The sequence below is a fragment of the Pteropus medius genome, unplaced genomic scaffold (genome assembly GCF_902729225.1).
Source record: "Pteropus medius unplaced genomic scaffold, Ma_sr-lr_union100, whole genome shotgun sequence".
Classification (NCBI taxonomy): Eukaryota; Metazoa; Chordata; class Mammalia; order Chiroptera; family Pteropodidae; genus Pteropus; species Pteropus medius.
In genome coordinates, this window is record NW_024342475.1 from 4,232,665 (window position 1) to 4,246,227 (window position 13,563).

At 34.6% G+C, this 13,563-nt stretch overlaps 1 protein-coding gene across 8 annotated transcripts in view; it reads right to left on the bottom strand.

Moving 5' to 3' along the window:
* MYO16 (myosin XVI) overlaps positions 1 to 13,563 on the bottom strand; it is a 513,348-nt gene that overhangs the window by 243,046 nt on the left and 256,739 nt on the right. For all 8 annotated transcript variants that reach the window (XM_039866287.1, XM_039866291.1, XM_039866293.1 and 5 more), the window contains one exon: positions 7,431 to 7,548. In XM_039866287.1, the coding sequence (XP_039722221.1) occupies positions 7,431 to 7,548 (118 nt within the window). The remainder of the gene's footprint in view (positions 1 to 7,430; positions 7,549 to 13,563) is intronic.

The window sequence follows — 13,563 nt, forward strand, 5'->3', positions numbered from 1 at the left end:
TAGTTATTCCCTTCTGTTATTGTCTAGTCATCGGCGAAAGAAATATCAGGTGAGAATGGAGGGCTGAATGGTGACCTTCTGACCATCATGCCTCTATATTCAGAGGAAGGGTTGACCTTACACCCACTTGTCCCTGCCAACATACAAGCATAATTTAAAGCAGCATTCAAAACTAATCAAATTCCACATCAAAGAGTGACTTCAATACCTTTCATCTAAATTCAAAAACAATATAATTAGTCATCATCCTAGTTAGCGCATCTCCAGCAGTGAATAAAATTGCTGTGGATTAGCAGGATTCTGATGGGCAGGATTTTAAAATACACATATCTTGAAGGAGCTTTCAGATAGAAAAAAACAAAAAACAAAAACAGAACAACCAAAAATTCAAATTTTAATTTGAGATCTTTTATGTTGGAAATATTCTTGACTAGGGATATACTTGTAGTCCTCCATCTTTTTGAAAATCTATATAAATTTATGTTTCTCAAAAAGTTTTGTACTGCAAAAATATGTTTGCAGATTATATGTAACATAAAATGCAGGGAACATATTTTGTAGAGCAATACCAATTTTTGTTCAGTATGAAATAAAGTGAAGGAAATAAAGCTCTCTCCCCTTCAAGAAAAACAAATGCCTACTTTCATTGCCTTTTCAACTTCCAGAAATTTCTAGCACCCACTCTCACCTTGCCCCACCTACCTAGTAATAAATCATGACCTCTTCCCAGAAAGCCCCTTCATGCTTTCAATTAGCAATTACCAAAAGCATAGTATTGATTAATTAATATAGCCAAATATTCGTTCTTCACACTTACGCATTTCTTCTGACTTTATCATTAACGATCATGAATGCTAGGGGCAGTATAAGTGAAGGTGCCTCAACTAGGAGTCAAAGTATGGGATCTAGTCCAGAATCGGACATTGCCAATCTCCAAGTCCTTCTTAACTTAACTTTCCCCATGGGTAAATGAGGATTAAAAGATACAAAGGCCTCACGCTTCCTGTGTACTCCAAGAGGAAGGAACCACCTTTTGAAGTACCTACTGAATACCAGGCACTATGCTAGGTACTTTTCAAACATTGTCTCATTTAAATTATGTTGCAGGCCTTTCTACATTTAAATCCAGCTGGCTTATCTCTAAATCTCAGGCCATTAGCACTAAAAGATGTTCTTCAAAAAAGATACGATCACTAAAGCTCTGAAACTTTTAAAAGAAAGTCCAATTGAGAGTACAATGCTAAGGATAATTGATGATGATAAAAATGAAGATGAAGCCTTTCTTCTGGTTTGTTTTTAAAATCAAGATTTGAAAAAAGACAAAGTAAAGGGCCTAATATATTTTCCATCTCATTTGTGTTAATTCTAAAGTTTAAGTTTCCCAAGTAGATAATGTAGCCTTGGCATATTTACTGTTAGATATTTCTGATTGTTAGCTAATTTCAATTTCCACTTAAATATATGTGGGTATCTTCAGGGCACAGAAAAGATAAGAAGCCAACTATTTTCCACTTTTTACATGTAGATGAAAGATAAACTTTCATCTTCTTCCCTTTGTAGACCTTTCAGCATATTTCTGCTTTGCCCATCCCAATGTGATAGAGTGGGCACAAAGAGAGTAGAAAATAGTTCTATTCTTAGCATACACAAACTCTAATTATAAAGATAACTTGGCTCTGATTTTAAAAATAATCCAGAGTTAAATATTACTAACTTTCTTTATCTATTTCACACTCTCAATAATATGTGTCCCTCACTGGTGTGAATGAGTTCATGATGGCTTTATACAATTTCCTTCCTGAACTGAATCATGACTACTTCACTTTATTGTTATATTACAATGCCATTCCTTAGATTCATTAATCCAACAAATACTTTATGCATGCCTATTATAAAACAGGGCAGACAAAATCTCTTGCTGTCAATGGACTTATATCCTAATAGGAGACACAGACAACAAACAGCCTGACAAATAATGAAAAGGACACATTCAGCTTTTGACAAGTGGTATGGAAGAAATAAAGAAGGAAACATGATTTAAAGTCAAGGGGACTAGGATTGAGGACCATATTGGAAAGAGGGGCTTGGGAAATAAAGAGGGGTTTCTCTGAAGAGTTAACTTGAAATGAAACTAGTATAGCGAGAGTGACTACTGAAAAGAAACTAGTACAGTAAGAGTGACATGACCATACCAGAAGAGAAAAGGAACCTCTAAGGAGCAGAGGAAAAATCAAGGCTTGGCATCACATAGCTAAGGAACTTATATAGTCCAGTGGAGAATATGGAGTGGATAGAGAGTTGGGGTATGAGAGGTTGTTGGGGACCTAGGGAAAAGATCTCAAAGGCTGTGATCAGAATGTCACTCCGAAAGAACTGGGAGCCAGGCCTGGGTGTGAGTCAGATTGCCAGACTGGAGTTGACATTCTGAAGAGACCAATGAGGCACTGCATGGATTGAGAGGGGAAATAGCTGAGGCATAATCCTATGTTTGAAAGCAGCAGTTGATTTAAATTTCTACCGAGTTACTGCAGCATATTATCTTTTTAGTTAACATTTAGGTATTTAAATGAAGCATCAACATGGGGAAAAAAAAAAAAAAGTAATTCTGAAAACCACACACAAAATAGGCTAGGTCTGTGTCCCTTAGCTGGAAGGGTGTTGCAAACTGGGCTAAAATCTGAAAATGAAGGAACACAGAACTTCATCGAAAGTCCTCTAGGGGAATAAAACCAGAGTGGCAGTGTTCTCATCCACACTGAAATGAATGACACCACAAGCCTTGAGTCACCCAAAGGCTCCAGGATGGAGACCAATGCCCAGTAGGGCAGCGGCACCAGGACAGGAGGGACATCCAGAAATACTGGGGGTGACAGAAACGGGATGAAGCAGAAATGAGCCGGTACATACAACTTCTCCTATAGAGATTCACCTGAACTCAAGATTGGTGAACTCTGGGAGAGCCCAAGTGCATTACAACATGTGAATAATATTTGTTTATCCTGGGTTATAAATGATCAATCAACAGGACAGAGTGAATTGTAACTAATGGTAAAACAGAAGTAACTTTAGCCTCCAAAGACTTCAGAGAAGCAGCGTCCAAAGTTTTGAAGCTCTGAAGTCTTAATAGTCCTAATATTAGACAGTCTGATACTTTTCAAACATCTAGCTTACTTTGTTATAATTCAGTGTAAAACAGGAAAAGCATAAGAAATATCAACCAGTCTCAACATTCATGGTATTCTAAAAACCTTCTATCACTTCCATTACAGAGATATTCTTTAAGGTTCAAGGAAAACCCATTTCTTCAAATGAAGAGAAAAGAATTTAAGTTTTGAAATTAAGTGGGGGAAAAAAAAAAAGGTGAGTGGCTTAAAGACAAATGTTAACACACTCAATACTCATGAGAACTCAAAGTGATTGGAACTATAACTATCCCAACTGAATAGCAGAGAAAAATGAGGCAGAAAAAAGTCAAGTGACCTGCCCGAGGCCACTGAGATAGAAAGAAAAAGAGCCAGGACTAACCCAGGCAGTGTGACTCTAGGGGCTACATAATCACCCATTCCACAGGATGCTCAGGAACTAAGAATCCTGCAAACATTAGTCTTTGGACCTACCTGGAAATGTTGCTGATGTTGATGGATCGGGCACTCTGACCATTCTGGATGCAGTAAAAGTACAGCCTTATCCACTCTCAATTTCTACTGGTCCTTAACGTGTAAGCTTTACAGAAAAGTACCAGAACAAAATATCACAGAAAGACAGCATCCCTACCTCAAGGAAACCCTATGTTTCCTGAGATGAAGAGAACTTCTAAAAGTCCTTCAATCAGTGCTTAGTGAATAGCGTTCTCTTCAACAATAAATATCCCAGAAGAGAGATAATGTTATTGCCTGACAAATTATCTGGTTAGATTTATCGTGGATAAATAGAATGTTTCAGGTTTGAACCACTCACTGCCAAACGAGTATGCTATGCTATGCTATGCTACACTATGCTACGCTATGCTATCCTATGCTATACTATGCTATACTATACTATACTAGAATGATGCTGTACTCACAGCTAACTTAGCTAATAAATAGGTGTGATCACATTAGCTTCATGGGCTCTTTAAAATGTAATATAGTAAACACTCAGAGCTTTCAATCTAATATTCCTTTATAGCTCTTACCCTAAATTAAACTTACTTCTATATGCTCAGTCGGCCCTACATTCATTTATTCACTGAGTATTTATTGAACGTTGACTTTGTCAGACATTGTGCTAGGGATACAGCAATAAATACAAATTTTCATTCTGGTAGGAAGACAGTCAAGTCTTAGCTCCTTGACAATCCTGTAAGCCTTTAAGGGCAGAACCCAATCCAATTTACTTTTAAGCTACCAACTACCACAACAGTATAAGCACTTCTTTATATGAGAAGAGACACAGAGAGAATGCTTTATAATAAGGGAAGCATAGACTGGAATGATGCATCCACAAGCCAAGGAACCCCAAGGATTGGCAGTAACCATCAGAAGCCAAGAAGAGGCTAGGAAGGATTCTCCTCTGGAGATATGAGAAAGCAGGGGCCTGCTGACATCTTGAATCTAAACTTCTGGCCACCAGAACTAAAAGATGATAAATTTCTTTTTTTTTTTTTAAACCACCAAGTTTGTGGTACATTGTTACAGCAGATCTTGGACACTAACTGCGTTCTCTACTGCATTCTCGCATTGACTATTCTATGCTGACAGGCACCAGAAGACAATAAATGCTATCAAGTCACTTCACTAAACATCAGAACATCTGATCAGCAGTTAAGAGAGTCCTTCACATTTGGACTCAGAAAATGTGGAGCAGTAGGCAGCATCTTTAGAATAATTTAGTCCAGGTGAAGCACAGACCATTTTGGCACTCTAGGTGTCAGCTCTTTCCTCCTACTTGCAGACATCCAGCCTCAAGGTGAGAAAGCACTTTGCAATCATGAGAAAGTAGAGTGAAAGTTCTTTTGATTAAGTGAAGATATTTTTTTCTCTGAAACATTTACCAACTCTTTATAGTATATGCATAAATAATTTTGTGCTGAAGATCTTTCTGTGTGGTAGCGAATTTTTGAAGACACTTTTTTCCTTGAGCGAAGACACTCATATTTTCCTTGAGTGTTTTTCTTTTCAGTGTAAACGTTTTTAGTCTCTTCAATGCACACTCCAAAGACATAGTACTTCGATTTTCACTCTCCTAATAAACATTCTCTGAATACATTCCTTATTTTGCCTCTGAAATACAGGAAACAAAGAGCTGAACTCCCATTCTGACCTCTTCAGATTTCTTCTACCATTTATGTTCAAAGCATTATGCTTCTATTAATGTAGTCACAACTAGCACTGGCTTTATTTCTTTAGTTATTTGTTCCTTTATTAGCAGTTGTTTTATTGTTAAAATTAAAAAAAAAAACACATAAAACCACCAGAAAATCATTTTGCCAGAATTTTAATAGAACACAGCAAGAAGCTACCAAATAAATATAAGTGAAAGAAACTGAATTAAGGGTGCTAATTAGGAGAACAGAATGAACAGAAAAACAATACGGAAAGTGAAGAAAGGTGGAGACTATCTACCTACATGGAAGCCTAGATTGCTATTTTCCTAAGAGGAGAATAAACTCCGTTATGCACAATGCTCCAAATATACCGAATTTGTGCTCATCGCTCCTTAAAGATTCTGAGGGCATTTCAGAACATTGAAGCACCTCAGGTTCGTCTTTATGAATATTTATTATCCCCCTGTCACAGTGTGCTACCTACAGAAACCTCATGAGAGGTATTTGTGGATTTGATTATGCCGAAGCTGCGTGGGACTACGTGCTAATAGAAATCTCTATTAACAGAAGGCTCAAGATATAAGTGCTCACTGCAGTGTTTCCCAGTTCTTTATTGTATCTGTATATAATTATTTTCTAAATTGACATTCCTGAAGAAGAGGACATGTTAAATTCTATCCAGAAAAAGAAAATAAACAAAATCATTAATGAATAAGACCTTTGGAAGCCAGTTACTGTATCTTCACTTTGGTAAAGGGAATATCAAATTGAGGAAAAAATAAAGTCATGAGAGTGATACCCCAGACAAGCAAATGCGCCTCTGTGCCAAATGTGTATAAATGTGAGTGGCCAGCTTGATTTGGGTGGGACTAGAACAAACAGCACCTCTCACACTTCAGCGTTCACAAGAAGCGCTTGGGAATCTTGTTAGACACGGGGTCCCAGTCAGCGAGTCTGCGGTGTGCCCTAACAGTCCTCATTTCTAACAAGCTCCAAATTATGCCCACGGTGCCTATCTTTGGTCACACGCTGGAGTGGCAAAGGACTGGAACACATAGGTTTTAGAACTTCCTATCCTCCTCTAGCTTCTCTGGCTCCAATCATTGGTCACTGAAAGCTCAGGGAAATTATGGTCATATAAAACAGTTCATTCAGGCTGTGCACTTCATTTGGAGGGACAGTCTCACCAAGATGAAGACATTTATGCCCTCAAGACATTTCTTCCCTGAGGTTTTCTTAAAACTGCACACATCCAAATAAAGCTCTAAGCCATGGATTAAAAAATAAATGAAAATCTTCGCTACTGTAGAACTTAAGCTTCTAACTTCAACATCTAAAATTATTTTTTCTTACTTTTTTCTGCATATTTTTACTGAATTTCACTTCATAAAAATTGATTTTGACAGCCACTTACTGCAAAGCACAGGATTTTTGTTTCTGAATTATTGTAAAAACTGATTTATGTTTCTTGAAGAAAAATTAGCATAACTGGAAAACGCAAAATGAAATTAATATCTTTCAAAAATCTTTAAAATTAGCAAACCTTAATTTGCATGAATAATTTGTTTTGGTTAGAAAGATGTAAAATCCTAAGTGACTTATAGATTAATTGAATTTTAAATAAGGGGTTTAAGTATTCATTAAATATTTAAACCAAATAAGAAATAGTTCTCTTTGGGTTTAGTTGGGTGATTATTTTGATGTTTCAGTTTAATTCAGTTTTAAAAATATAAATTCAATTTTATTTAAAATAGATTTTAATGTATGTTGTATGAATTACATACTCGTTATAATTTATTTTAATTATTTGAATTCAATAAATATGATGCATTTCAGATCCTTTTGGTTTGATTCTGTGTTATATAGTTTATACAATAACCCTCTTGAAAAGTTCACCTTGCATTTCAGAATATTTCCTAATTTAAAATAATTTTAGAACTCATAACCTAACATCTCAGGTAAGTGTGCCGCACACGTGCACGTGCACGCGCGCACACACACACACACACACACACACACACACACACAGAGGCATGCACAATATTCACTGTGGTTGCCATGCTTGGTGTTTCTCTGCCCTCTCCTGGCAGCAAATGAAATCTCCCTTTGTTAATTTTAAACTTACCTCCAGTTAAGTGTTTTTTTCTCTCACAGAACTGTAGTTCAAAATACTTTATGAAGCAACTGGACAGATCATTGAGAGTTGTCTTGGCATGTCCGAAGGCTTCTAAGATGCACATGGCCTGTAGTAAAAGCAACATTTATTGAACTACTCGTTTTTTACATAATTAGGAAATACTGGCAAAGATTCAGGGAATATTCCCTTATCTAAGAGGTTCTCCATTGTTCATATAATATCATGTTAGATTTTTGAGGTCACTGTCCTCAACTACAAACTATAGTAGTCTCCCCTTATCTGTGGTTTTGCTTTCCATGGTTTCAGTCATCTGCAGTCAACCATGGTTCAAAAATATTAAAGGAAAAATCCAGAAATAAACAACTCATAATTTTTAAATTGCACACTGTTCTGAATAATGTGATGAAATTTTAGATGGCCTCGCTGCATCACCCCCGGAAGCGAATCATACCCTTGTCTAACGCATCCACACTGTATAAGCTCCCCGCCCCTCAGTCACTTAGTAACCTTCTCAGTTATCAGATCGACTGTCACAGTATTGCAGTGCTCACATCAAGTACCCTTATTTTACTCAATAATGCCACATTCTTAGAACTTTTATTACAAAACAGTTATAATTGTTTTATTTTACTATTTGTTATTGTTGTGAATTTCTTACTGCACCTAATTTAAAAATGAAACTATCACAGGCATGTATGCATAGAAAATGTATATAGAGATAAAATGTGTATAGAAAATCATATGTACATATGTATATTTTTGTAGTTTTAGAGAGGAGAAATTAGAGTTAACATAAGCAATATTCATATTTTTCTTTTAAAAATGATAAATTCGCTTAAAAATTGGATTATAACCATCTTTTAATTTACTTACTCTAAACACTCTTTTCAACACTGAGCCCCTACATAACCCTCCCTTTGCTCTGTTATTGCTGCATGCCAACCATTTTCCCACAGAAACAAGAATAAGAATTCTAGATGAAGCTGTGTTATCCAGTGTGTCTTCTTCCCAAGTGCTGTCTTTCAGAAGTTGGGAGTTTGGAGCTTTAAAAATGCCATTAAAAAAGCAAATCGGGCCAACATGGCATCTGAAATTCTTTCTTGATATGTTTCCTTAAATGCTGACTATAGAACAAACACCATTTCATCTCATGGTTGATTGTGTCTGTGATAATGATGATGACCAAGCAGTTCTCCAAAAAGTATGAAAACCTGGAAGGTCAAGGTGTTTTTCTATATTTCAAGGTATCGATAATGTTAAATCAGTTCCTGCATCAGCCACAAGAGAGAGCATAATAATATCTTATTGATACACTGGGTGGTGGTGATTCCTTATCCTTTCTGCTGACAGTATTTTTTTGAGAATTTTATTCAAAATTTAAAAAAATCATTTTACTCCTAATTTTTAATTTTCTGGATACTGCTATACGAAGGCACTGAATTCACCTGAAGATAGTTCATATTTTGAAGGATTATAAAACACTTTGATGTTAAAAAAAAAGTGTTGAGTTGTGGTAATAGTGAAATATATTTTAAAATCTATTTTTGAAGTTTGAACTTTTGGAGAGAAATATACACAGAATCTACGGAACTCTATGATTTAAGTGTCTTTATAATAACGTAATTTTAATGATCAGAACAGTGAATTGAGGGTAGTGATGGCAAAAAATGTTTTCTAAAAAATAATTATAAATAGTATTATAAAGGGCCTACTTTTGCTTCTTTTCCAATAATTTAATATTAAATATACAGTGAAATTAATTGTGTAATTATAATTATATCACATTTTAAACATTTATATTATATTAAATGACTAAAAATTATTAACATATGGAAATAAATTTTTAAAAATATTTTGGCTTCTAGTTATTTTGGAGCTGCATCTGACAATAAACTGATTTTTTATTATTCTATAGAAAGGATAGAAAAGATAATTAATGACATGTGCCCAAATAGGAAGTATAGGGTAAAGGTTCAATGTACGTGCTTTGGAATGAGAAGTAGCTGCCCTCACATTCCAATTCTACGAATGACAAATTACATGACATTTAGCAAATTTTTTAAATTCTCTGAACCTCATTTTCCTCTATCCTAACACAGGAGTGTCTCCTTCAGTGGTTATCGGCATCAGGTGTATAAAGCCCTCAGATTGGTGTCTGGCACATACTAAGCATTCGACAAATAAGAAAAATTAATTTTATTTGTATTAATAGAAAACATTTACATTTTGTTTACTATGTGCCAGACACTATTCTGAGGTGTGTATATATAAATACACACATATATATGTATTTGTGTCTATATATAAAGTTATATACCTTTATACGTAAAGTTATATATTAACACGTATATAAATGCATGTGTGTATATATGTATGTGCATACATATATTTCTCTTAATCTTCACAACTAATGTCAACATTTTACAGTAAAAGAAATTGAGAGATTAAGTAACTTTCTCAAGGTTCAGAGCTTGTAAATAGTAGATCTGGAATTTGAAACAAGCAATCTCTACTGAATTGTATGTTGAATCACTACATCACAGGTCTATTAGTGCTGAAATAACAATGAAGACATATAAGCATAAATTAATATAAAACTAAAGTCATTAAATGAAATATAAATACATGGCATTCTCTCGTTATGCACTTCTGGTCCATAATTCAAGAGTAAAATACTAAACTCTGAAATAATCAGTAGTTTTTATCTATAATTAGCTACTTGGCCAATAGGTGGCACTAAACAAATGTGTTAAAAGCAATACTGAGCAAATGTAAATCTGATATTAATTCCACCATTCAACTTAACTTTGTTAACTAGTAACAATGTAGTGTAATAAAACAAAAAAAAAGTTGGCAAAGGAAATTAAGTATATATTTCCTTAGTATTTACTGATTCAAATATTGACATGATTTTTTTCTGCTTACATTGTATGGTATTTTTTCTATAAAATTTTAATAGTTATGGAATTAAAAGTTATGTATTATTATCCTGGTAGTAGTTAAATTATTGTGTGTTCTAAAAGCAACACCTGAGTCCACTCAATGAAAAATAATGGCTTGATCAAGTTGACCCCATCACTCTGCTTTGCGAAAGCAGTTACTCAATAAGTAAATAATTTCAATGGAATTGAATGTTTCTTAAAGTTGAAACTCAACTGGGCCAGAATTAGTGAAAAGTCTCAGGCAGCTTTTTTTCCACCCAAAACCTGACTTTCCTCTTCCAATAAACCTATTGCCATGAAAGATCCCCTGCTTTCACAGTTTGATATTCAAATACAGGAAGTATAAACAACAGCCTTCTTAACTGATCTTATCTGCTTTGAAATTGTACAGAGGAACAAAAGCAATATCTATGGTGACAGGATTCAAATCCATCTGCCCACTGTGGAAAGCACACTCTGAAGACCATTTCAGAGGCAGAATGTAAACCTGTGCAGACTTTTTCGGACGGGGCAATTGAAGTTTAAGACCAAAATTCAGAAACATCACAGCTGCGTGCCACTTACATATACACATATTACTTATATAAAATACCACAATCATCTTTGTTGCTCAGTGCTGGGTTCTCCCTCACCATCCAGGTATCGCCTAAATCTCCTTCACTTCCTCTCTGGACTCTCTTCATGGGCAGTACTGCTTACCGTGACGGCACAAAACTTTTGAACGGCCAACTTCTACCCAAACCCCTTCATTTTGTGCTTCTCCTTCCCACATCCCAGATTATAATCTTTCACTTATAAATCTTTAATCATGCCATCAGTGTAAACCACAAGGAAAGTGTTCTCTACTCCACAGCCTCTGCAAGATTCTCTGTTGACCATCATCTCAGTATGTCCTCCCTTTTATGTTTCCACCATTCTTTCACTAATTATTCTTTGGTAACTACTGATTACAATAACCTCCAATGACTGTTTTTCCCTCAAATTATACTAAGATCCAGGGCAAAACTGTTTGCTCTAAACTCAACCAGTGTTTCCCAATGGAAGATACCATGTGTATGCTTGTCGTGCATGTCGTCTCAAGTGGCAGCTAACCTGGTTGGACTGGCTCTCTCATTCAGATCGCTCACTCCTCTCAGGGCCACCTAACAAAGGTTCCTTTTATCTCATCTTGCACTGAACTTCTAGCCTTCTACTAAATAGCTCCTTATGTTAAAGATGCTCCTTTTTTTTTTTAACCAATCTCCTTAATTAGGTTTTTCTTTCATGCAGAAAGTACTATTTTTGTCTCTTAAATGTATATAATTTCACTAAACTCCTGTGATGTTGTAAAGATGGTCACTTCATAAATTTACCCAATGCTTGTATTTAATTCTTGGATATACACTTGGACGCTGTGCAAAAACTGTGGCTGGTAATTTTCAAGAATGTCTTGGACACTGAATGGTATTCATGCAGATGATAATTTAAAGTAAAAGGAAAAAAATTGACATGAAGTTTAAGCCATACTCAAACCTGGGAAATATTATTTCATGAGACTAGAAATCACTTATTTAGGAAATCCTTAATTTTCCTTGAAGAAGGATTAAAACAAAAAATATGAATTAGAAAGTTTTATTTGAAATTTGCATTGACATTATAATATTGATTCCATATGCTAATTAATTTTGGAAGAGTTAGATCTATCTTATCCAAAGAAATGTATTCACTTAAGTTAAAATGCAAAGCTAATTTAAATAAGGCAATCTAGAATGCATTTTAGAAATTACATAGCCTTACTCTTTCACAAAGGATCATTTTAATGATTGTTTTAGTCTATAATTTACACTGGAGACTACTCTTCTTTGTCATTACAATTAAGCTGATAGATCCTGTTATTCTATTAGTTAACCTGAGTCTATTTTATAACTGTTGTTTTATAAATTCTCCAATCCTTAACTGTCAGTAGTCAGTATATTACAATATCTGAACAAAGAAGATAATTTATGCTATTCTTTTCCAGTTGACTCAAAATGTTAATTTATTTTGAACAGTGCTGTAGAATAATGCAGGTGCTCAATATAATTTGAGCTTAATAAATGGTTATGAATTAAAGTCATTAATGAACACATGATACCATGGGTACATTGCAGAATTTATTTATTAAATATTCCTCATAAAGAAAAAAATCTCTAGAATCAGTCATAAGCTTGGGAATCCATAAAGGCAGATTTAAGTCCTTCTTATTCAAAAGTAGAAAATATAAGGAAATAAAATTAATGAACTGATTAAATGTAAGTTCCTCTCATTTCTAAATGAGGAATCCAATACTAAAATTTCCAGAACATTCCCATGTAGACATTACCATGGCAGAAATAACTCTGACCTGCAGCCACGGTCAGAGTTATCCGAGGTAAAAAGGGCGGATGACACAAAAACTAACACAAATAACACAATATTCACTGTGCGATAATTTTCTAGATTTTTTAATGTATAAACTTTTAGATGGCATTGTTTTAGGGAATGATTAAGAAAGCAGCAACTGTGTTTATTCCAATGTAATTATATTTCAAATATAAAATTGCTGAATGAAATTCAAGTGTCTTTCTGCAAAGAAGTGTGTAGTGAAGCCTGTATACAAGAGATTCTGGAGGAGCAAGCTTTGTAAATTTGTGACTACGTATCATTATATTTGCAAACTTCACTTTTTAATACATGCCGAGAGAGTGTACCGGTACAACATGGCCTATTATGTGTATAATGTACTTATTTTTTTGTCAAGTAAATGATATAGCATATAAGGACATCATTTTCTTGGATGTTAAACAGAGAATGCTGATTTATTTTTAACAAAACTTATATTATTATGTGTGTAAAATAAAACTTTTTATATAAATAAATTTGATGTTTTTTGTCCTGAGGAGGTAATTTTTAACAAATAAGTCTTCCCTAATCTTGACCAAAAAAAATAATGATTATTACAAAGTAAGAAGAGGAAGAAAGAAAACTTCCACTAACTAAAGGCAGACAAGATAGAGAACAAAAAAGACAATGTTGGTTCTACAAATCTCTCTCTCTCTCTCTCTCTTTCTCTCTCTCTCCCTCTCTCTCTCTCACACACACAAACACACACACACACACTCACACACACATTTACAGGGCTCTGATTACATACAAATGGTTTATCCACATTAAATTTATTT